This window comes from Balaenoptera physalus (genome assembly GCF_965194825.1).
Source record: "Balaenoptera physalus genome assembly, chromosome: 1".
Taxonomy (NCBI): Eukaryota; Metazoa; Chordata; class Mammalia; order Artiodactyla; family Balaenopteridae; genus Balaenoptera; species Balaenoptera physalus.
Window position 1 is genome coordinate 26417823 of NC_138882.1, and position 26672 is coordinate 26444494.

Consider the following 26672-nt stretch of genomic DNA (forward strand, 5'->3'; position numbering starts at 1 on the left):
ACAACTACTGAGCCTGCATGCCACAACTACTGAAGCCTGCATGCCCTAGAGCCTGCATGCCCCAACTTCAGATCCCATGTGCTGCAACTACTGAAGCCCGCGCGCCTAGAGCCCGTGCTCTGCAACAAGAGAAGCCACCACAGTGAGAAGCCCGTGCACCACAATGAAGAGTAGCCCCCGCTCGCTGCAACTAGAGAAAGCCCGTGTGCAGCAACAAAGACCCAACGCAGCCCCCACCAAAAAAGAAAAAAAAAAAACCCCAAAGTGAAAGAGAAATAAAGACTTTCTCACACAAACAAAAATTGCAGGAATTTTTTGCCAGTAGACCTGCCTTGCAAGAAGTTCTTTAGAAGAAGTTAAAAGTGCTTCAGAGAAAAGAAAAATAATATATAAATAATATAGTATTGTTACATCTAATAAAGAAAGAAAAAGCATTGAAGAAGGAATAAGTGAAGGTAAAATAAAAAGTTCTTTTTTTCTTCTCCTTCATTGATCTAACAGAAAACTGATTGTTCAAAATATATGCTTATGTATATATCATATATGTATTTATTTACACATAAGTGAAATGAATCATAGCAATGATACAAGGGATTGGAGGAATTAGGATTATTTTCTTATTATAAGGTACTTGCACTACCCATGAAGCAGTATAATATTATTTGAAAGTGGACTTGGATTAGTTATAAATGTACATGGCAAAGTCTATGGCAACCAGTATAAAACGTTAAAAAAAAAAAGAGTAGGAGATAAAAAAGGCATAAAGAACAAGGGCACCAAATAGAAAATAGTAACAGGTATCGTAGATATTAATCCAACTCTGTCAACAATCAGTTTGAATGTTAATCACCTAATATGCATCAATTAAAGACAGATTGTCAGAGTGGATCAAAAAAACAAGGCCCAAGTATATGTTGTCTACAAGAAGCCCACTTTAAATATAAAGACACATGTAGATTAAAAGTAAATGGATGGAGAAAAATATACCATGGTAACACTAATGAAAAGAAAGCAAGAATAGTTATATTAATGTCAGACAAAGAAGACTTCAAAGTAAGAAAATTCCACAGGAGTAAAGAAGTGCATTACATAATGATGAAGCAGTCATTTCTCCAATAAGATATAGCAGTTCTTAACATGTATGTACAACAGAGCCTCAAACTATGTGAAGCAAAAACTGATACTACTGCAAGGAGAAACAGATGCATCCACTATCATATTTGGATACTTCAACACCCCCCTATCAAAAATGGACAGATCTAACAGGCAGAAAATCAGGACATAATTGAACTCATCAATCATAATTGAACAGCATCAATCAACTGAATATAATTGACATTTATAGACTACTTTATCCAACAATAGTAGAATATACATTTTTCTCAAGCTGACATGGAATATTCACCAAGGTAGGTCATATTCTGGGCCATAAAACACTCCTTAACAAATTTAAGAATAGAAGTCGTAGCAGTGTCTGCTCTGAGACCACAGTAGAATTAAACTAAAAATCAATAGCAGAAAGATAATTGGAAAACCCTAAAATATGTGGAGATTAAATAACACACTTCTAAATAAAACATGGGTCAAAGAAGAAATCTCAAGAGAAATTTAAAAATATTTTGAACTAAACAAAAATGAGAAGACAACTTATTAAAATTTTTGGGATGCAGAGAAAGTACTGCTTAGAGGGAAATTTATAGCATTGAATATATAAGAAAAGAAGAAAAATCTATAATCCGTCATATAAATTTCCACCTTAGGAAACTAGAGAAAGAAAAGCAAATTAAATCCAAAGTAACCAAAAGGAAAGCAATAATAAGATTTAGAGAAGAAATCAATCAAATTGAAAACAAGAAATCAATAGAGGAAACAAATGAAACCAAGAGCTGGTTCTTTGAAAAGATCAATAAAATCAGTAAGCCTCTAGCCAGGCCACCTAAGAGAAAAATAAGAGAATACACAAGTTACTAATATCAGAAATGAAAAGGGAGGCATCACTACAGATCCCATGGACATTAAAGGATGTTAAAGGAATACTATGAACAACTTTATGCCCACATATTTGATAACCTAGATGAAATGGACCATTTCCTTGAAGGGCACAGTCTGCCAAAATGCACACAAGAAATACACAATGAATAGGCCTATACCTGTTAAAGAAATTGAATCAATAATTAATAACCTTCCCAAACAGAAAGTACCAGGCCCATTTTGGTTCACTGATGAATTCTACCAAATTTTAAAAAAGAAATTATACCCATTCTCTACAATCTCTTTCAGAGGATAGAAGCAGAGAGAATACTTCTTGACTCATTTTGTGAGGCCATCATTACCCTAATACCAAAACCAGGTAAAGCCCTTATAAGAGAAGAAAACTTCAGACAGATATCTCTTATGAAGATAGATGCAAAAATCCTCAATGATATAGGAAAACTACAAAACTAAAAAAGAACTTAATAAATGGAGAGACATTCCATGTCCATAGATAGGAAGACTCAATATTGTCAAGATGTCAGTTCTTCCCAACTTGACCTGTAGATTTAATGCAATCCCAGTTATAATCCCAGCAAGTTATTTTGTGGATATGGACAAACTGATTCTAAAGTTATATAGAGAGGCAGAAGGCTCAGAATAACCAACGCAATACTGAAGAAGAACAAAGTTGGAGAACTGACACTACCCAACTTCAAGAATTTCTATAAAGCCACAGTAATCAAGTCAGTATGCTATTGCAAAATAAAAGACAAATGGATCAGTGGAACAGAGTAGACAGCACAGAAATGGACTCACATAAATATAGTCAACTGATCTTTGACAAAGGAGCAAAGGCAATACGATGGAGCAAAGATAATCTTTTCAACAAATGGTGCTGGAAAAACTGAACATCTGCAGGCAAAAAAAAAATCAATCTCACAGAACTTACAGTCTTCACAAAAATTAGCTCAAAATAGATAATAGATCTAGATGTAAAATGGAAAATTATAAAACTCCTGGAAGATAGGATAGGATTAAACTTGTAACACCAAAGGCACAATCCGTGAAAGAAATACTTGATAAGCTAGACTTCATTAAATTTAAAAACTTCTGCTCTGCAAAAGACAATGTTAAGAGAATGAGAAGATAAACCACGGGCTGGAAGAAAATATTTGCAAAAGATATATATTATAAAGGACTGTTATCCAAAATATACAAAGAACTCTTAAAACTCAACAATAAGAAAACAATCTGATTTAAAAATGGTCTAGGGACTTCCCTGGTGGTGCAGTAGTTAAGAATCCATCTGCCAATGCAGGGGACACGGGTTTGAGCCGTGGTCCGGGAAGATCCCACATGCTGTGGAGCAACTAAGCCCGTGTGCCACAACTACTGAGCCTGAGCTCTAGAGCCCACGAGCCACAACTTCTGAGCCCACATGCCACAACTACTGAAGCCTGCGCTTCTAGAGCCCATGCTTTGCAACAAGAGAAGCCACCGTAATGAGAAGCCCGCACACCACAACGAAGAGTAGCCTCCGCTTGCCGCAACTAGAGAAAGCCCGCACACAGCAGTGAAGACCCAATGCAGCCAAAAATTAAAAAAATTATAAAAAATAAAAATAAATAAATAAATAAATAAATGAACGGAAGTAACACCTAAAAAAAAACAATGGTCTAAAGATCTTAACAGGCATCTCACCAGAGAAGATATACAGATGGCAAGTAAGCATATTAAAAGCTATCCCACATCATATGTCATCAGGGAAATGCAAATTAAAACAACAATGAGATGCCACTACACACCTATAAAATGGCCAAGATCCAGAACACTGACAACACCAAATGGTGGTGAGGATGTGTAGCAACACGAACTCTCATTCACTGCTAGTGGGAATGCAAAATGGTACAATCACTTTGGAAGGCAGTTTGGCAATTTCTTACAAAATTAAACATACTTTTACCATGATCCAGCAATCTTGCCCCTTGGTATTTACCCAATGGAACTGGAAACTTATGTCCACACAAAAATGTGCATGTGGATGTTTATAGCAGCTTTATTCATAATTTCCAAGACTTGGAAGCAACCAAGATGTCCTTCGGTAGGTGAATGGATAAATAAACTGTAGTGCCTCCAGACAATAGAATATTATTCACTGCTAAAATGAAATTATCTGTGAAGCCATGAAAGACATGGAGGTACTTAAATGCATATTGCTAAGTGAAAGAAGACAATCTGAAAAGGCTCTGTACTGTACAATGCCAACTATATCACCTTCTGGAAAAGGCAAAACTATGGAGACAGAAAAAGATCAGTGGTTACCATGGGTTGAGTTGAGGGGAGGGGTGAATAGGTGGAGCCTAGGACTTTTAGGGCAGTAAAAATATTCTGTATGACACTTTAATGATATATGTTATTATATATTTGTCAAAACCCAGAGAATGTACAACACCAAAGTGAATCCTAATGTAAACTATGGACTTTGGGTGATTATAATGTATCTTGTAACAAATGTAAAGTTTGTAACAAATGTGGTGCTGAGGGCATGTTGGTAAGGGGGGTAGCTATGAATGTGGGAGAGGCAGGGAGTATATGGGCCATCTCTGTACCTTCCTCTCAACTTTGCTGTGATCCTAAAAGTGCTCAAAAATTAAAGCTATTAAAAAAAAACATGAAAATCAAAGAGTACATATAACATGGGAGAAAAAATATCTGAAGGTTGATTTATCTCTCAGGATAATTTTCTTGAATATTTCCATGTCATGATATTGCTTTAAAATAGATACATTTTATTTTCCAATTGACCCAGAAGAAAATATTTTATATGAGATACATGTATAGTGAAAGCAAGCCACATGTTTTCCACCCTCCTTCTCTTCTTTTGACTCCATATCAGGTTCGTCTGTTAAATATCTGCAGGAACCCCTAGGTGTTTACTTTCAGACACTAATTACACCCACTGTTGCAGATCATTTAATTTTTTAAAAATGCCTTTATCTTTTCCTTAACCATAGTTTTTTTCCTGCCATATCTTTCACATTCTTTTTGTGTATTGTAGATAACAAGAAAAGAATAAACGCTAGCACACTTTGGAATGTGTATGACAGGTCAGTAGAAACAAAGGTGTTGGGATTTATTGTGGTCTAAGAAGAGGAGTGAGTTTTGCTGAAAGGAGTTATTTGTTAATTCTGGTAGATTAACCAAGTAGGGACACATGGGCAGAGGAGTGGGAAGAAAGATGAGTGGAATGAGATGCTTATCCTTGATGGGTATGAACGAGCAGCAGCTGGCGTGCCTGTCTAGGGGTCCTTCTTGGACTGAACTTGACGGTGATCTTTTCACATACACTTTCACTTGAAAGATTTGTCCTTTGAGGAGGACAAAATGCATTTGATAGTGATGTTTTGTATACAAAGATGATAATACTAAGCTTCAAGTTTTGCTACTTTTTCTTATAGTCATTTCCCCATAACGTGTGATATGTGTTTGCAGTGTCCTCAGTGTGGAATGAGGGTTGACTCTTGGGTTGGCAGTTTTTTTCTATGTACAAACTCATATATATATATATAAAACTATATGTGTGTGTGTGTGTGTGTGTACAAACCTATATATATTTCTTATAAATTTTATCATTAGATTAAGCTATCTGAATCATTCATCCAGTCACTAAATATTTAATGAGCACCTGCTATGTGCTTGGCCCTGAACCAGATGCCAATGAAATAAAGACATGGAGAGGGATGAGGTAAAGAACACATGAGTAAGCCGCTAAATATAACTCAGTGAAATAGTCCCCCAGTGAGTGGAGGACTCCATTGTGACTTACTTTAGTTTAGAAGTTTAATATTTAGAGATGCCAGACTTCATGGCAGCTGTGTCTTGGGAAAGACAGATGTACTTTGGAAATTCACTGTGAGGCATATTTTAAAAGCATCTTCTCTTTTTACTTATCACTTTCATTTCAGAATTGCTCCATTGGCCTTGAAAATCAATTTAAAGTTTTTAGAATAACATGTTATTAAGAAAATAGTAATTGTTTCACATGCTGTCTATAGTCCTGGGAGCACTATTGCACTTTATAACTCACTTTTGCTTTTATTCCTCCTTGCCTTTCCCCTGATCATGAATTTTCCTTCTATTCCTGGTAGCATTTTTGTACCTCTTTTCTTTTAGTCTGGGTACTTTTTAGGTCTACTAAAAGGTTGTACTATCACCTTTACCAGTAATTGTCCTGTATTGCATGCGTCACTGAAACATTGTATGTTTTAAATTTGAAGCTTCATGTTGGTGAAGTAAATTAGACCTTCCTTTATCAGTGTTTTTTCAAACAAATTTATGTAAAATGATGGCTACCAATTTTAAATTTTCAAATGGTTAGGTAATTTGTTAAGTAATTGGATTGATTATAATTCTGTATTTCTCCTGATCAGTCTCTTTTTGACTTAATTTGGTATAACATAATATTGTATGTAGTGTGTGTGTGTGTGTGTGTTCTGTACTAAATTTTATAGATCAGGGATAAATCATCTTGATATTTTGACCATCTTCTAAAAAGCATCATGACAGCTTTTATTTCATGTGATATGTTAGACTTTGCTGCCTACCATTTCAAAGATAATATATTTTGAAACCAAAGAGACTTTATATCCAAAATAATTGCTTACAATTCCATTTCAGATATGGCTATTCCTTGTAGGTAAGACCAGTGTTTTTCTACTTTTTATGCAATATGAATCACCTCCAGTTGATTCATATAGATATCATATAGATATGATATAGAATCTGCATATAGATGCAGATTCTGATTTGGTAGTTGTGGAGAATTTGTTAAGCTCCCAAATGAAACCAGGCTGCTGGTACCAGCAGTTGTCACCTTCTGTCATTTTGGGAGGAGGTTATCATCAGGAAGTCTTCTTTCAGTGATTGCTGAGATCTCCTGTCTCATTCAGTTGTCTTCCCAGCTGGTAGATCTTGCTGTGAAGACAGAGGCCAGGTTAGTGATTCCTTAAGCATCTTTCATGCCTGTAAGGTCCTTTTGCCTTCCCTCTGTATGACCCCACCCCCGAGGGGAGGAGGGGCACCTCACTTGAGGAGAGGTTGGAGCCATTCTGTGAGTTGCTTATTTAGCTGACCTCTGGCCTAAGAATGCCAGAACTTGTGTTTATGATACATGTAGAGGCAGACAGATTTAGCTTGGAGACATAGTCTTGGCATGACAAGTGCAAATAAAATTAAATGAATCTAATAATGTTAAGTGTAGTAGAAACAGTCCCATTTAATAGAATACTCCAGTAAATCTTTTTGAAAAAAGTGAATATAAGGAATTCCTTTTTAAAAAATGATAATTATTCCCTAATTTTCATTTTTGTTAATGTTTCTGTTATTGGCTTTTTAAAAAGAAGTGTTATGCTATATGTGCACATATTTTCACTTTTGAACTTATTTTATAAAATTTCAAACTTGCTATATAAGTAATAGGATGGGATAAACATGGTGGTGTATACTTTTTCCCCTAGAACACTTTATCTGTAAGTAGTTTGCATGATTACCAGGTGAGAATTTTGAGTTTGCCCTTAAACTAAACATTTAACAAAATTTTGAAAACCGTATTGTGTTTGTTGGGATGTTTATCTGAATGAAGTAGAGACCATTTTGCTTTTATCTTTGAAAGAGTACAAGGTTTGAGAAGCACAAAGGGCTAAAATTAGACTATTCGATCTGAAACTTGCCTCTTGACCTCCAGGAAAATCATTTTAGAAAAATTTGCCGATTTTCTTTTAAAGATTTCAACCATTATTGGTGTTGGTGGTCTAGTTGAAAGTACTTCTATATGTAAATGCACTTATTCTTTTAGCAAATATTTATTCACTGTGTAAAATATACAAGGTAACGTGAGGGACATTGATGGGATTGGGACATTGATGGGATTATAAAGAGGTACCAGATGCAGTTCATCTTTTAAGGAAATCCACAGCCTTCAGTACATTTATCAATCAATCTGCGTTCACTGGTCTTCCTTCATGGTATAAGAATATCTTTTTTTTTTTCTTTTTTTTTTTTTCTCAACTGTGTGCCTCAGTTTCTCCATCTTTTTTTTTTTTAATTAATAGCTACTTTATTTATTTATTTAATTCATTTTGGGCTGTGTTGGGTCTTAGTTTCGTGCGAGGGTTTTCTCTAGTTGCAGCAAGCAGGGGCCACTCTTATCGCGGTGCGCGGGCCTTTCACTACCGTGGCCCCTCCCGTTGCGGGCACAGGCTCCAGACGCGCAGGCTCAGTAATTGTGGCTCACGGGCCCAGTTGCTCCGCGGCATGTGGGATCTTCCCAGGCCAGGGCTCGAACCCGTGTCCCCTGCATTAGCAGGCAGATTCTCAACCACTGCGCCACCAGGGAAGCCCAAGAATATCTTTAAGTCTTCTGATTTTGACTTGATTGCAGTTTGTCTATGGTATTTTACAGAAAAGCATTGATATACTTCGTCTCTCTTCCCCACTCTTTTACCAGGCAGTGTCTTTAGTCTCATCAGTGTTATCCTATGTTTATTTTATTACCTGTATCTGTTATGTTATATTTAAATAATTTAAATGAATTAATATCTCCTCTTTTGCATATAAGCATATCCTGGGTTCACTAACTCTTTCAGTGCTTTCATCTCTAACAAAATTAAGAAATCTGCTTATTCAGATTGCATTTAGACCCTTTATTTTGAGAGCCTTTCTTGGGACTTTCTAAACTCATATCTATCTTGTATGTATTCTTTATGTCAGGTGAAAAGTCTGCTCTGTTCTCTAGTAGCTGTGGAGGGAGAGGGAAGGTGAGAAAAATGTTTCAGGGAGCGTGAAGGGTAGAACAGGCTTGACCCATTTCTACAGCAGGAGGTGAGGTCTGGGCGTGGGAAGGTTAGAATCTGCCCAGGTGGGATTTAGCCATTGTGTGGGCGTTCTGTTTCTTTCCCTTTCTAAAGGAAGCAAAGGGCTACGTTCACTTTAGAAGTAAAGAGTTTTCTTTGCCCCAACAATCTCTCTCCTCAGACTTTAGAATAGAGCTGAACTAATCAGAGGAATCAGTCTTGGTTGTCTTTTTTTCTGTAACAGCTTTATTGAGGTATAATTCACATACTGTACCATTTACTCATTTAAAGTATACAGTTTAGTATATCCATAAAGTTGTGAAACCATCACCACAATCAATTTAAATGTTCGAATTTAATCACTCCAAAAGAAATTCTGAGGCTATTAGAGGCACTTCCCACTTCCCCCATCCTCCGCTGTCCCCACCCAGCCCCAGGCAACCACTGGTCCACTTTCTTCCTCTATGGATTTGACTATTCTGGATATTTCATATCAGTGGAATCATATAATATGTGATCTTTTGTGACTGACTCCTTTCACTTAGCATAATATTTTCAAGGTTCATCCATGCTGTAGCATGTATCAATATTTATTTCTTTTTATGGCTCTAAATCCTCGCAAGGATTGTCCTCTAGCTGACATCTGTACATCTTAAATGCTGTTCCCATAGTCTGGAGTGCCACCATCCCCTTTTAACCTTATTCACTCAGAAATTCTCATCCGTTCTATAGTTCTGATTTCGTTGATCATTTTTAGTGAGCTGCCTTCTGACAGCTCTTTGTTTCTAGTCTTGAGTTTTCCTGGATTTTTGTTACATATTTTGACTAAAACATTTGTCGTTTTGCATCAAGTGTATTTTAAGAGTAGAATGTAGGTAGAATGAGCATGGCCTTTGAAATCAGGTAACATCCAATGTTATCTGTTAGTACCAGACTTTTAACTCCATATGGCTCCGTGTCTACCTTAATCTCACTCAATTCCTCACCCTTTCTTAACACTGGCCCCCATCCTTTCTTCTCTGTCACCTGGAGTGTGCTTTATCATCAGCAAAACCTCTATATCCTGAAGGTCTTCTCTCAAATTCTCTTCTTGTTGCTCTAACTGAAGTCTGACTGCCTTATAAGGACAGTGCATCCTATCCTCCCAAGTAGTGGCTATTTTTTCTCATATCCTAAGTACCTCAGGGTCTAGAGAGGTACTAAGACCATGCTGCTCTTAGACCATTTCTCTTCTCCCTCGAAATTGCCAGGTCCTTTGAAGCATTTGCCATTATATCCCCATCACCTCACCTTCCGGTTATTCCTTTACATGCATGGCTCACTTTTTCTTTCCTCATCATTACTCTTGGTGTCATTTTTGCTGAAGCGAATATCCACCCAGCACCTGGCCTCTTCATCCCCATTTCTAATTATCTTTGCCTTTATCACAGTTTAGCTACCTCTTCCTGTGGCCATACCCTAGAACCAGTGGTGACCAATAACTGTTACTTCTGTTACTTCAATTTCAGGGTTCCCACTCTCCAACTACTGTCTTACAGATGTCTAGCACAGTCCCTGACACCACATAATAGGTGTATAGTAAGCATTATTGCTTTTCCTGCTATTCTGCTTCTGTTGTAGCATCAACAGTCCTTGAAAGCAAGAACTGTATCTTATTATGATCCCTGTTTCTCCAGAACCTCCCATAGTTCATTGTACAAAATGGTCCTTAGTGATATTTATGGGCCCAGTAAAATAAAGAGCAGTAACAATAGGAAGGATTTGGCTTTCAAAAGATCTTTATATCAGAAAAAATGATAATTAAATTTTACCATTTAAATATCACATAGTTTTAAAAAACCATTTGAGTAATGACATTTCAAAAATTGTTTTCTTTCTCATTTCCTCTGGGGGGAAAATAGATGTTATAATTTGTTGCCATTGGGATTCTTTTAGTTTAGTCAAGGTTGATCAATTATAAATTTCCATCATCTAAAGATTATTGTAAATGAGCTATAAACAGGGAGATTGCTTTTTAGTGAAATGGGTCAGCTTACCTGAAAAGAGTTAATTATCTTTTCTCTTCTGTGTTGAAAGACTTTTTACTACTAACCTAATGAGTGGAGAGGAGAGGGAAGTTGATGTGTTAAGATTTTCTCAGCCTTTCTTATAATTTTTGTAGAAAAATAAAAGTATAAGTTGCCACTGTATTATTTCTGATTTTTTTGGGATAAAAGAAAAATATGTAAAAGTTTTCTACTTATTTGGGTCAGATGTTGAATTTCTAGAACATTTAAAACTCATGTTGATCAACAGTTTTTCCAGAAACACTAGTTTCATTATTATTGTATTCATGTGTGGTTGCTTTTAAGCTAAGAAGTAACTACCATTTCATTATATCCATGAATATTTCAGTAAATGACTTCTACTTATACTGCTATTATACTTTTTCAATAATTTTTCATAGTTAGATGTATGAAGGACTTGAAAATAACTGGGAAAAATATTCCAAGTGTTTATAGACATTCAAGGGTTTATAAAATTCTGAAAGTCTAGAAGGTTAAACTTTTTAATATATTAATATATTTCTACCCAGCACTTGAGGTATTTCAGATAATATCTAGAAACGTCTTTTGAGAGTTTACCATTAAAAAAATCTCTTAAAGTAATAATAATAATGTGATGATAATAAGGAGTATTTCCTATAAACCAAGCACAATAAGTTTTCCACATGTTTTATTTAATTCTTATTACAACCAAGTAATTTTGGTATTGTTATTATTCCCACTTTCGTTCAGTGGTTTAGAGAGACAACTACTAAATGATAAACTGGAATTCAGTTCCAGGCCATATGGCTTCATTGTCAATGATTTAACTACTATATTGTATTGTCTTATAGTGCCTAATTGAGGAATAAATACAGACATAGTCCGTGAGAAATTAATTTACAAATCATGCATCCAACAAGAGATCAAACTCAGTAGGTTTAATCTTTTTAAAAGACAACCCAGCAGAAAATGGGCAAATGATATGAATAGGCAGTTCACACAAAAGAAACCATGAATGGTGAATGAACTTGAAAAGATGCTCAAACTGTGACTATTTATTAAGAAAATGCCCAGTAAAAGCACAGTGAGATAATATTTCACCCCCATCAGGCTAGCAGAAAGTAAAATGACTGTCAACAGGGCTGACAAGATATGGATTTAAGAGAACTCTCACTAGGCTGCTGCAGGAGTGTAAATTCCTACAACCACTTTGGAGAGCCATTTGTCAATATGTGAAATATCTCAAGATGTGCATTCTTACAACTCAGCAATTCTACTTCTACGAATATGTACTCTGAAGCAGCAGAAGTCAAAGTGGGGTCCTGAAATGTCTAGGGGGTCCCCAAGGTACTTTCAGAGGATCTCTAAGTTGAAAACTATTTTTATAGTAATATTAAGACAGTATTTGCCTTTTTCACTCTCATTCCGTCATGAGTATACAGTGGAGTTTTCCAGAAGCTCCATGATAACCAATTATTCAAGGATTGAATTTAGAAACATAAATGAGAATCCAGCTGCATTCTATTAAGCCATATATTTAAGAGATTTGCATAAATGTAAAACAGTGCCACTCTGCTCACTAACTTATTTTTGTTTTGGAAAATATAGTTATTTTCATTAAAATGTATTATTTATATCAACATGTAATGGAATTATTATTTTAAATGAATGAATAAATATATTAAAATTTTCTTAATTTTAGTCTTTAATATAGTAAATATGAATAGAGATAACCCACATAAATAAAACCTCTTAGGAGTCCATCAATAATTTTTTTAAATTTAATTTTTATTTTATATTGGAGTGTAGTTGATTTACAATGTTGTGTTAGTTTCAGGTGTACAGCAAAGTGATTCAGTTATACATATGCATATATCCATTCTTTTTTAGATTCTTTTCCCATATAGGTTATTACAGATTATCAAGTAGAGTTCCCTGTGCTATACAGTAAGTCCTTGTTGATTATCTATTTTATATATAGTAGTATGTATACGTTAAGTCCAGATTGAGACCAAATAGTTTTGAAAATCATTGTATATGTGTACAATGCAGGTAACATTGTTTATAAGAGTAAAATAATCGACCCAAATGTCCATCAGTATGGACATGATGCCAATTCTATCCATGTGGAATGGCAAAATAAATTGTGGTATATCTTTATATATACACATACATACACACACATTCATACATAATTATATATTAATCAGACAGTATATATTTGTCAGATGTTCCTTACCTTATATGTCAAATAAAATGATTTTTGAGAATGTGTTTTTCTATTTATAAGTACATGATAAAAATAAGTGCAAAGTTTATTAAGAATTAAATATTAGTTCATAATATTGCAGGTTTGTTGACCTTAACCTCAAAAGGTAGAAATAAAAGTGGTGCCAAACATAAGCTACTCCATTTGACTAGAATGCACAGTAAGCAGCATTTGTAGGACTTGGTTTTTCGGAATGTAGAACATGTTTATTGTTTTATTTCAGGAGTACTATACTGTGTGTTTATTGAAAAGGAAGCATCATTTTATTATATCTCTATATATACATTTCCACTGTAATGGCTTAAACAAATAGGAACTTATTTTTCCCATCCAAAAGCTGGAGGTTGGTAGCTGCTGGCTGTTGGATGTTATCGGGGTCTTTCTGTCTGATGGTATTTGTTCTCTTGTTGCCTCTTGTGCAAAGAAAGTTGAAATGGACAAAATGTCTCTCATTAGAAATATAGTTGATTCTTGTTATTCACCACAAACACTGAATTAGCCACAACTGAACCATCACTCCTAGGGGATATACAAAGTTAGGTTCCTATAAGTCTCTGGGCACATTTTAATCAACCAGTCAATACATAACCTTGTTTTGTGTGTGTTTCTGTTTATAGATACCGTATTTAATACATATTGTTGATTCATTAACATTGAACTCATGGCCAACAACACTATAACTCACGCCTGAATGAAGCTTATCTAACACACATATTTCCTGGGTAACGCACATCACAGCTTTCTTGTGCTTAGGACACTAGATAGCACTGCAGCACTGTACTAGCTGGCCATTTAAAATAGCGAAATCACCAATGAAAAGCACAAAAATGAGTAAAGTGTGGCACTAGATAGACCTTGAAAAGGGTTCTTGTTTACAGTATGAGAGCTGAAACAAGAAAGCAGAATGTCACTTCATTGGACCTCAGCTGGGAACATGTGCATTGGGTGACTCAAATTTTTTGCCTCTCCACACATATCCACGAATGACTGCAAAAATGGTGCAAGTATTGATTTGGAGTTACAAATAAATTTTAGTGAGTAGGCAGATTTTCAGATAAACAACCCATAAATAATGAGGGTCAGCTGTATCCCTTTACAAGTCATTTGCCAGAACTGGGTAACAGGGTCTGTTATTAGAACAACCAGTGGCCATGGGGCATGAGATTTTTACTAGTTTAGACCAGTGACGATTTATCCCCCTGGAGTCGGCAACCTACACTTCCTGAAATCCAGAGATCTCTGCCATTTCAACAAGTCACAGTACCCTTGTCAGGGAAGAGTGAAGTGGTTGTTGGGTAAGCAATGGACAGTGCCTGCCATGTGCCCAGTCAGGTGCTTGGCATTTGGAAGGGACTTGGCACTTTTTTGTTGAAGAATGAATTGGTGAATGAATGACGGGGTCATTTTTGGAAACAGCCTTTGATTTCTCTCGTATCTCAAAGATTTTTCCATTTGCATCTGAATTTTTTCAAAAAACATGGTGTTTTGACTGGCCAACTCCAAATCAAAGTGAAAGTTAATGTAAGAGAATAAAGAAATTTTACTTTATATGGATTAACTTCAAGTTAAATAAGTCAGAGAGAATAATAAAAAATGAAGCATCAGTTGAAGTTGAAACTTGTATTCAGAAAGAGGCTGAGTAGCCCAAGTTTCATGTGGTAAAACTTTTTCTTTTCATATTGTTCCTTTTCTGAAATGATTGCTTTTTATATTTTGGAAGATGTTAAATCTAGAAATATTAGTTTTTAAATATAGTATGATAGTAGATATCATTATTTTAAATTATCAGGTTCTCATATACTATCAGAGTAAAAAAATTTTACTTTTTAACACTACCATTTGTAGCAAATGCCAGTTAAAAATAAATTCAATTAATAAAGTATAATTTCATTTAAATTTTGTGTAAACAAAGCATACATTTGCGCTTACTATTCCAAACATTGGAATAAATTGTTGATCTTTCTGTCTCTCTCTGTGTCCTGCCTTAGACCAAGAGCAATTTAAAGCCATTAAATAGTACATATTGCCTTTTCATTAAAGTTGATGTTTATTTGATTATGGAAGTAAAATAATATTATTATATAAAATTGGAAAAGAGAAAAAAGAGGGAAAATCACCCCAATTCATATCACTCAAAGAAAAGTTTCAACAATTTGGTCTATTTCTTTTCACTCTTTTTTTTCACACATTACAAGAACTTAATTTCACAAAGTATATGTAATATGAAAAATCCATTCAACATTCTAGGTGTAGCCTTTATTATTATTGTTATTATTATTATAGAGTAGAATAACTTACAGCTTTAGGGACAGAGAAATATATTTATTACTGTCAGTTGCAGAGCAATAAATGAAGCAGCCAGGATTAAAGTATGGTTCTCCTAGAACTTTTTCTGCTCAGCTTACCTTCTCTATTCCATACCTGTCTGCACACTGAGCCGGAGTCCAAATTGCAGGGCAAATGAAATTGTCTTCTTGTACATTTCTAATTCCCATTTTGGTGCATTGTCACAGTTTCTGATGTCTTTTCTCCCTAGGTCTTTTGGATGTCCAACACTCTGGTAGTTCTCTCCCCTTTCTATACCTGCTCTAAGCAAAATGCCTATTCCCAGAAATCACAGCTAAGTGTCTAGAGAAAAATAATACGATTATCTGATTAAGGTAATTCATACTAAGTTGCAAATGACTTGTAGTCATAAGGTTTTTGGGGTGATGTCTGCATTTCATCACAAGATATTATCAAACTCATGAAGGTGTTTGATAGCTAGAGTATGTGAGGGTAATATTGGGGGGCCGTGGGAGAACCTTATATCGGCCATAGTACCTGCTCGCTGTAGAAGGACAACACAGGCGTGAAAACCCTTGCACGACCCCTGTTAACTCTCATTCAACGGCTATCAGCTGAAGATCATTCTCCTTATAAAAATCATTAAGAATTTATAATTAATTATAATGCATTGGCAGGTGAAACATTTAATTCTGTGTCTCCTAAGGACTCATCTTTTAAGGTTTCTTTATTTTGGGATTAGGTCAGCACAGTGTTTCTTTATAAACTTAAAGTGCCATTTTATTCTCCAGAGTTGAGAATGAGTTATTTGAGATTTCATTAATGCTTACTTCCAGGAGGACTTGAGGAAATTTATAGTTAAAAGTTAAACGAAGTAATATACTTAATTATAAAATAGAAGAGCAAATTTTTAAGCAGCCAGAAGGAGAAAATGGCTTCCAGGCCTCTGAAATGAACAGATAAATATAGTTAGATAGTGATTTTGACTTCTGGATTTCTCACTGTTCAAGTTAAAATGGAAACATGCTGCTGATAAGCTTCATTTTCTAATTAGAGGTAGCATGATAGATAATTCATTCATAGTGATAAAGTATACCCTGCATTTGAAACCAAGGTGAGCATCTTTTGCAATTTTGAAGGCTTAGGTTATAGTATATTCACGAAAATGTTGACCAGATTTTCTTGTACCTTCTTTGATATTTTACCCATGGTACTTTTATTTTTATGTGTATGCTGTGTGATATTTATAATAGCAATACTTAACATATTTAAAGGGTGTCTGATTTCAGTCTTCGAGCAAAGTCAGGTTTTTTTCTTCTTCCTCACTTAAAAAAATTTTAGATTTCAAGAAGACTTAGGGAAATCAAATAATACCTCTTAGACTTATCAGAGTTGTATTACTCGACTAGGCTAAAGAGGTTTCCTATTTAGAAACAAAGATGTTGTCACTAGAAAAAATCCCTCTTCAGCAATTCATTTTGGTCACAGCTTTCTTCAGTCTACTTATGTGTGCTCTGCCTAAGAAACACCTTTAAGTCACCAGTTTTCAATTCTTAGCTGTTAGAGTGACCCACAGCACACAATATCCAATTTTGTAGAGAAATATCATATAATGAGGAGAATTTAAATCTGTACTCTTGTAAAAATGTTAATTTTCTCAACTTGTAATAGACATTATTTTACATAAAGCAAACAATATTAGGAGTTGTAATTACCTTTTAATATTACTGAAGATGTAACAGCCTTCTCTGACTTTAATTTCCACAAATGAAACTTTCATAAAACGTTTTTAGCTTCTTGAATCAGACCACTTTGAAGTTAATCATTCTGATCAAATTAAAAATGGTAGTAATACAAACTTTAGTGAACGTGATTGAGCAGTGAAACACTTAGGATGCTAGTCAAATTTTGAAATTAGCCAAGTATTATGGGAACATGTGGATTTCAAAAAAAAAATGGTGAATTTTCTATGTGCTTGCAAGGAGATGACCAGATTTGTGGCACATGTGGATCTTGCTTTTTTGGCAACCATGGAAGAGGTGTGGGATTTTCAGATATGGCATAGAAATAGGCAAAATTATCTTGAGCACTTTGAAAATATACTTAGCATCCTCAGTTTTAACTCTATGCTTAGACGCTCTATTAGCAGACACTTTATGTAGATTACCTCATACAGTCTACCCAACAGTTTTATGAGTAGTCGCTTATTCTCACTTTACAGAGGAGGAAATTGAGGCTAAGAGAGGTTACAAGGTTACACTGCTAGTAGGGAGTGGACTTGGTGTCTCAGTCCTTTCAGGCTGCTGTAATAAAATGTCACAGACTGTGTAGCTTATAAACAACCTAAGTTTATTTCTCACACTTCTGGAAGCTGGAAAGCCCCAGGTCGAGGAGCTAGCCTGGTCACATTCTGATAAGGGCCCTCTTCCTAGTTCATAGCTGGCACCTCCTCACTTTGTCCTCACGTGGTAGAAGGGGTAAGGGATCTCTGTGGGGTCTCTTTTGTAAAAACACTAATGTCATTAATGAAGGTTCAGCCGTCAAGACCTGAGCACCCCGCAAAGGTCCCACCTCCTAATGTCTTGGGGTTAGGATTTCAACTCATGAATTTAGGGCAGGGGGACACAAACATTCAGACTATAGCACTTGGACTGCAGATTTTGAACTCTAAACTGCTAAAATATTTTCCCTCCTAGGTATGGTGTCTTCCTTTTCCCTTATAACATCCTCTCCAATTCACTCTTTACCTGTCAGAAAGTGACTTTTCCTTCTTCTGAACTAGGGCCCTGTAGACTGTGCCACTTTCCAAAACACGGTTTTGTATTGTAGCTCATTCTGCAAGTGATATGTGTTGATCTGTCCTCCTTTACCATGAGCTCCTAGAAACAGTGACTGTAATACCCTCCTCACACTCACCCACCCAGGACCTTACACCTTACACCTTACACGGTGGCCAGTCACTGAACACTTGTTGATGTAACTACTGGAGTTTGTGTTCATCAGGTAGCATAGTCTCCGCCAGTACAATAGCTTTAAGAGACCAAGGACAGTGAAAAAGGGAAGTCCCCGAGTAAGAGGGTCTGCCTCTCTTGACTAACTTGGCTCAAATACTTTGCTGTGCTTTTCTCTAAGTGCTAATGTGGGTTTAAATTACTTGTGCTTCTCCCATGAAGTTATGGTGCCTGTGAATCGCAGATTCATTTTCCCTGAAATATTATCCATTGCATTTTCTTGTTTTGTACTTTAAATATTAGAAATAGGAAATAAAGTGATAGGAAATACAGAAAAAGGAGTCCAAACCAATTCTTTCTATATTCCTGTGTTATGAATCTATTATATATTATTTTGATCACGTCTGCTGCTTTGTATTAAAAACCATTTGATAGTTAGGTGGATGGTGGATATGAATCTCTTTAATTTTTAAACAGGCCTTTGGGCCCAAACCCACACAGTTACCATCTCCAAATAAAAGTGGAGGATCCCTTTAATATATTATTATGAATATTTATGCCTAAAGGGGTTCTTTAGCATTTTCCAGTGTATTTTATTTGGCCAGAGTACGTGTTGCACTACCCTTGAATACAATAACATGATTCTATTTGGGATAATCTCGTTTTCATAATGTAGAATTTCTTTTACTTCAGAAATTTCCAGGGGGAAATATAGCCAAGTACTTGGTTACATGACATTAACATTTCTAATGAATCAGGATTCTGAGGTTTCAAAGATATTAACAAACATAAAAATTCTGTAAATAAATATTTCTGTGGTATTTTTGTTTTAAAAATTGTATTTAGACTTCTTTCACTTAGGTATTTTAGCTTTCTCCATTTAAAAACAAATGGAGGGTTTTTATTCTTTATTTTTAAGAGCTTGCCCATCATGACATTCAGTATTTCTCATACTCCATAGAGCATCTTGGGTCTTAATTATGTGAAAAAATACTTTCATAGGAATTCTATTCAGGGAATTTTCTTAAAACTCGTATAAAGGCCTGGGGTACTAAATCAGACATCCCATAAGTCAGCACTCTTTCCTTAGCACCTATAAGTGGTACAGGCTTTACTCAATGTGCTCTGGTCTTTTTCTCAGCTCAGATTTCTTCCCAAAGAAATCAGCCACAAAATAAATTGCCTCAGTGATCAGCCACAAAGTAAAATTTGGTCCTTGAGATATTCAGGGTGCAAAAGATCACTGGGCAGGGATCTTCACCTTGAATGAGGAGGCTGCAAAGGCACACCCCGGGCTCTGGGGTTGCTTCTGATTGTACTGGGCTGTGCTCCATCCAGATGAGTGTGCTTCAGCGAGTGGCAGGGTCGCCTGGCTTCCCTGTGGTGTCTGAGCCTTCGCCTGCATCTGACTGGTCAACGGTGAGCCAGTTTCCTTCCATTGTGAGGATGGCTGTTAAAGGAGAGATTCAACCGCTAGACACACTGGGAGACTTATAGGAGATCGAGGCATGTTACTAGGAAAGAACCCTGTATGATAAGTATATTATCTATGAATGTGTTGTAGATGCATTTTTTTCCTCTATAGGAAGTTTTAAATGGATTCTGTACATGCCAGGGCTGGGGGAAATTTGGGATAGAATTTGTTCATTTTCTATATCCTTTCCAGGAAACTTCTGTCTACCTGGCAACTGGCCATATGATTTTAGGGCAGAGTTTCTAAACAGTAGGATACTTTTGCCCTCTGATAACCAAGAAGGACAGAGAGATGTTCCCTTAAATAGTACTCCAGTTGTTGGGATCTGAGGGAGCCAATTAATCCCCTTTCCTCTTTGATTTCTTAGAGACAGTGGTTTCCCCTATATCCATATATGATTGACCCTTGAATAACACGGGTTTGAACTGCGTGGGTCCACTATGTTTTAGTTTTCACTATGTTTTAGTGAAAAAAACGCAGAGTTTTTTTCACTAAATACACACTACAGTACAACACCATCCGAGTTTGGTTGAATCCGTGGATGCAGACCCTCAGGTATGTAGGGCCAAACTGTAAAGTTATACATAGATTTTCAACTGCACGGAGGGTTGGCACCCCTAAGCCCCATGTTGTTCAAGGGTCAACTGTATGACTTTTTAATTTGTATACCAGCAGAACAATTAATTTAGCTTTATTTTAATTTCCTTTCCACACTTCAGTTGCCTAGGCTATTGGAGAAACTAATTATGACCCAACTTTTACTTGGAAGAGAGGACTTAACTTATGCTCCGTGAATCACTGTATCTGGAGCACTGAGCAAGCTGAGAATTTTCTCTGATTTGACATTGTGTTCAGTAACATATCCGAGTTTATATGAACAAGTGATAAGGGAACCCTTTTTGCTTTTTTGGGATGGGGGCCTAAAACTTCCATTTATTTTAGTATACAATAATTTTAATAACTTCTTTAATTTAGAGGTAGACTGCTACTATTTGTCTCTTAAGTGGAGGGGGAAAAAAAGGTAAAACTTAATCACCTTTCTGTTACTGATACATTCCTAACCTGTTTCTTTAGATTCCTTTTTATTCAGAAATTCCAGTTCTGGATGGACTCTTGAAATAATCACTTTGCAGACAGGATGTTTGTGGAGTCTGTGAAAATTGTATATTGCTCACTTCTCTACTCCTGTGAGATTATCATGTTTGGCCTTATAATATGCACAAATTTTGTTATCTTCAAATTTTGTTTATATTTTTTTGTTACACAGGAGAAGCAGAACCAAATAATTTTGGAATTAGAAGGAAACTTATTTAATTCATGCTCCTTTGCAGTGCTGGAATTTCCTTTACATATGTCTGTAAATGTACCTATCCGATTCTCCTTGAACATGTCAAATGACCTGGAACTCCACCTTCTCAGGGCATTTCTTTTGATTTTTGAACAGTTGCTATTGCCACAACGATCTTCTTTACCTTTAGACAGAATCTGTCCCTCTCTAACTTCCATTCAGTATTTCTTGTTTTAGCCTCTGGAGCTACCACCTAGAATAAGTGATCCTTTTTATTTAGGGCTTCTAATTAATTCTTTTTTTTATTTGACATGTACATTTCTGATTTTTTAAAGAAAAATGTGGGTTTGTCTTTCAGTTGGAAATGATGTGTTTTTTTTTTTTTTTTAAGAGAAAAAGAATGTTTTCATGAACTGTCTGGTGGCTATGTTTCTAATACTTATTTTCCTCTCCCACTGCTGCCCAAGTTTTTTCTCTGCAGGGAAACCTTACCAGGAGGCTATTACTCTGAACCTTACTCAACAGAGAAAAGCAGTAACTCTTCAAAGCCTCAGTGGTTCCTCTAATCAGACACACTACTTTTCTCTTGGATTCAGTTGATCTTTGTTTTTGAAACTTGAGAACTTAAATTTATTTGTTTGGTTATTTGATATATAAAAGTAACCCCAAACATTTAAATAACTCATGTTAAGGAATTTTTTTCCACACATCAAATGGCAGCTGAATTATCCCAGTACTTTGAATCATCTTGCTATTTATTTTGCTGAAATTCTGTATTAAAATTCATTAAAGCCTGTGGTTGAGAGCTATGGGAGGGAGAAGACGAAGTTTTAATATTTGCTACCAGGTTCATCACTGATTTTCCTGGGTATTTTGATTCTGCTTATTATTTTTAAAAATCGAGATGAAACACTTTGTATAGTTGGGGATCTTTATTTGCAAGCAACAGAAATAGCCTCTGAATAACTTAGACAAGAAAAAAGGAAATGAGGGGAAATCTGAGGAGCCAGGTCTAAGGCAAGCAGGATTCAGGGGAGCCCCAGGGACCTCATCCTCAGGAGTGTTCCTGCAGAAAGCATACTATCCCAGTCTTGGCTGCAGTTCTCAGTTTGGCTTGACAGGCTTTCTGCCAGGGATCTTTTGGCAGTTTGGGGCTTCTTCTGTTTTCAGGTCTATTGGAAGTTGCCTTCTTTGTTTTCTCCCACAAATATACTGATTTAATTCAAGTCTTGAAGCTAGTAGTGTGTGTGTGTGTTTGTTTTCTTTTTCCTGCTAATATTTTTGGGTTTGTTGTAGATATTTTCCAGGGTGGGGAGTGATGGTTAGGTTTTCCTATTTCCTACTTGCTCTGTCATTTTTTTATGGGGAAAATTAAGGAGATTAAAAAATTATACCACTGCGGTCAACATAAACATTTAAAGCTATAAATGTTCCTTTAAGTATTACTTTAGCTTTATCTCACGTTTTGATTTTTTTTCATTATTTAATCTAATACATTTTCTAATTTTCATGACAATTCTTTTTTTAAAATAATTAATTAATTAATTTATGGCTGTGTTGGGTCTTCGTTTCTGTGCGAGGGCTTTCTGTAGTTGCGGCAAGCGGGGGCCACTCTTCATCGCGGTGCGCAAGCCTCTCACTATCGCGGCCTCTCTTGTTGCGGAGCACAGGCTCCAGACGCGCAGGCTCAGTAGTTGTGGCTCACGGGCCCAGTTGCTCCGCGGCATGTGGGATCTTCCCAGACCAGGGCTCGAACCCGTTTCCCCTGCATTAGCAGGCAGATTCTCAACCACTGCGCCACCAGGGAAGCCCCATGACAATTCTTTGATCCTTGAATTACATAAGCTTTTAAATTTCTATAAATATGAGATTTTACTGGGTTTTTTTTTTTTACTGATTTCTAATCTAATTCTTTTATGGTTGGAGAAAATTATCTGTATAATACTGATTCTTTGCGATTTTTAGATTTGCTCTGTGGCCTAATATGTGGGCATATTTTGTAAATGGCCAGTGGGTGAATACACATTAATATAAAAGGTGCAAGGGTCTGTGTATTGCATGAGATCAAGTAAATTATAGAGCTCCTTATTCTTTATCTGCTTGATCTATGAATTCCTGAAAAAGACTTGATAACTAATACTTGTTATGGTACTTAATATATTCCAGGCACTATTTAAAGGCCTTACTTGTATTAATTTATTGTGTATTGATCATTTTTTTTAGATGTTACTTTTACTTTATGTATTTTTAGACTGCGTACATTTGTTACTAGGTGCCTAATACCTGGTGATTGGAGCCTTTTATCTTTGTGTATTGACCTTATTCATCTCTAGTAATATTTTTAACCTTAATGTCTCTTTTTCTGATATTGATATAGTTACACAGGCGATTTTCTATTAGTATTTAATTAATTTTAATATTAATGTTAATATTGCCTAGCATATCCTTCGCATTCCACCTTTGTATGTCCTTTTATTTGAAGTGTGTCTCATAAATAGTCTATGACGGGACTTCCTAGTTGCACAGTGGTTAGGAATCCGCCTGCCAATGCAAGGGACACCGGTTCGTTCCCTGGTCCGGGAGGATCCCACATGCCATGGAGCAGCTAAGCCCGTGAGCCACAACTACTGAGCCTGCGCTCTAAAGTCTGCAAGACACAACTGCTGAGCCCGCGTGCCACAACTACTGAAGCCCGTGCACCTAGAGCCCGTGCTGCGCAGCAAGAGAAGCCACCACAGTGAGAAGCCTGTGCACCGCAATGAAGAGTAGCCCCCGCTCGCCGCAACTAGAGAAAGCCCGCGTGCAGCAACAAAGACCCAGCACAGCCAAAAATAAAAAAAGTTTTTAAATTAAAAAAAATAAATAAATTAATTAAAAAAAATAGTCTATGGGGTGGATTTTGTTTTTATCCAGTTTTGTCTAAGAGTGGTAGCATATAATGTGATGGTTAAAAGCAAGAACTTTAGGACCAGGTTGCTTGGGTTTGGGTTGTTGGCTGGGATGTTGATATCTGACACCTATAATTCTACACTTGGGGGTAGGAGGTGTTTTGACTTGGCTTTATTTAGACTTTTAACCTCTCCCCATGTTATATGCTCCATATCTCACTCCTGCTCTCCTATGGGTGAGGTACCTGGTATATTCAAGTTCTGATTCTCTGTAGGGTTCAGTTGTTACCCTTTCAATGTCACCTGCCACTTGAACTTTATGGTGTGTTTCCTTAGTCATCTGCTTCTTATCTCTTGAAAATGTATTGAAGTATCTCTAAAATGGGCATAATAAAACTGCTTAGTTACAGGACTATCTGAAGTTAAGTGTGAGTCAATAGATGTAAAGAACTTTGAACAGTACCTGGCACATCAGAAGTGCTTAGAAAGATTTGTTCCTGTTTTGTCACTGATGTTAATATTATAGTTTGACTTTTAATGCTCTTGGCTGCCTTGAAAGTATCTACAGTCCTGTCTGATATTTGTTACTATGAATTTCATCATCAGATTTATTGTTTTTATTTTATAATCCAAGTTTTTCTTGGTCTTGGCTTTTTTCTTCCTCAGGCAATTTGGGGAGGACATAACTTTGGTGCATCTCAATTTAGCAAGTTGAAAGTAGTAATTGAATTTAATGGAAATTGAAAATCATTTCCCAGAAGGAGTATATTATAATTAAACTATATGATAAATTTAAACTTGTAAAATTTTTCTATTTGAGTGGTGCAGGATACTTTCAGTTAGTTGATAGACTAGATTCTTAATTTCATATGGAGACATTAAAAACTCTATGAAAAAAAGAACTCTATGAAGTGAAGTTTTTTGCCTAAGTGGGAATCTCTGTGTTTTCATTAAATTTATGTTAAAAAGAACATTAGTGGTGGTGACTGTTACGCAAAAATGTGAATGTACTTAAGGCCACTGAAACTATACACTTAAAAATGGTTCAAGTGGTAAATTGTATGTTATATATATCTTACCACAATTTAAAAAAAAAGAACACTAGTTATTATGTATGTGTCTCACACTGAAGGTGAAAGAAGATGTTCATCACTGTGAAAATCTAAATCTCATGGACCGTACAGATAGAGTGAGCAGAACATATTGGTGTCAATGCCTTGACTTATGTTTTCTTTCTTCAGCCATATATGATTCTCATTCATTTCCTAATGTGAACTTTATTTTTTAACAGGAAGGAAAAGCTGATGCGATGCTCTCAATGCAGAGTTGCCAAATACTGTAGTGCTAAGTGTCAGGTAAGAGGGTTCTGCTGTATGTAAGTTCTCTGCTCTTAAATTTGTTCTCCATTATGCCTGTTGAACTATTTCTGTTTCTTCATAATCTTTTATTTATTTTAACTTGTTATTTTCCTTCAACTTAAAAATCATATATGTGTATGGTAAAAATTATATATACATAAACTCTATCCATATAGAGTGTGTGTGTGTGTGTGTGTGTGTATATATATATATATATATATATATATATATATATATATCACCGAAGAAAAGTTAAATGTGTTTACTCCTCTCCATCTTCTTGTCCTCTTGACTTCAGTCCCATTTCCCAGAGCTAACCACTGTTAAGTTTCTTATGCATCTCTGCAGCATTTTTTTGGTGCAAACACATTCATGTATCTTTATCTTTTGTTTTTAAAAACAGATACAGGTTATTCTGGCACAAATTCTTTTATACCTTGATTTTCTTTTTCATTTAATAATCTATCTAGAAGAACTCTTTTTGTATCCTCGTGTTCATTCTATCATACGAATGCACCACAGTCATAATTTCCCCACTAATGAATGCATAATTTTTTCCCAATATTTGGTATTGCCAGTACTGCACCAGGCATCCTTTCGTGCACATTTTTGCACCTTGTGCAAATTGATTGTAGGATAAATTCTTCCCCGTTGTATTGATTAGTAAAAGGATATATGCATTTTGAATTTTTAAAGAGAATGCTCAATTGCCTTCCAAGAGTTTGAGTTAATTAGCAACAACTGACAGTCTATGAGAGTACTGCTGTTAACATCTTTGAAATTCTTTAAAGGATGTATAATTAACATTCAACATGACCTTTTCTTCTGACCTTATGGTTAATCATTTAATAAGAAATTTAATTATGCTCTAATGAATTAGGTCATAATAAAAAGTCTAATTGGAGGGTTTTTGTCTGTGTCACTTGCCACCCATGTTTCAGGGAACTTCAAGTTAAGAAGACTACATATAGAACCAAATGAATTATATTATTTGATACAGATTTTCTAGTTGAGCTTCCTTTCTGTTCTCAATGAACTAAACATTTACTTTTATTTTCCCTTGTTTTTATGACTGTTTTTCCCCAGGGCTACTTCCACCTTTTGTAGTACACTCAAGAAAAAAAAAACCAAAACCCATTATCTGATTAGAATGAGTAGAGGGAGTCTGGTGGGTAGGTATGTCATTTTGATTCATTATAGTGCATGTATTTTTACCACATATATTAGCTGTTTACTGTAGCATCAATAATAATGTCATCGTCAGATATACTGTAGAAGGTAATGGGAAAATAGCTAGTCAGATGAA

The 26672-nt window shown here is 35.7% G+C and overlaps 1 protein-coding gene and 1 long non-coding RNA gene across 3 annotated transcripts in view; one reads left to right on the top strand and one right to left on the bottom strand.

Moving 5' to 3' along the window:
- SMYD3 (SET and MYND domain containing 3) overlaps positions 1-26672 on the top strand; it is a 711581-nt gene that overhangs the window by 148848 nt on the left and 536061 nt on the right. For both annotated transcript variants that reach the window (XM_082470901.1, XM_082470902.1), the window contains exon 2: positions 25300-25363. In XM_082470901.1, coding sequence (XP_082327027.1) covers positions 25300-25363 — 64 coding nt within the window. The remainder of the gene's footprint in view (positions 1-25299; positions 25364-26672) is intronic.
- The window catches only part of LOC309665180, a 160950-nt gene that overhangs the window by 82038 nt on the left and 52240 nt on the right, over positions 1-26672 (bottom strand). The window lies entirely within an intron of this gene.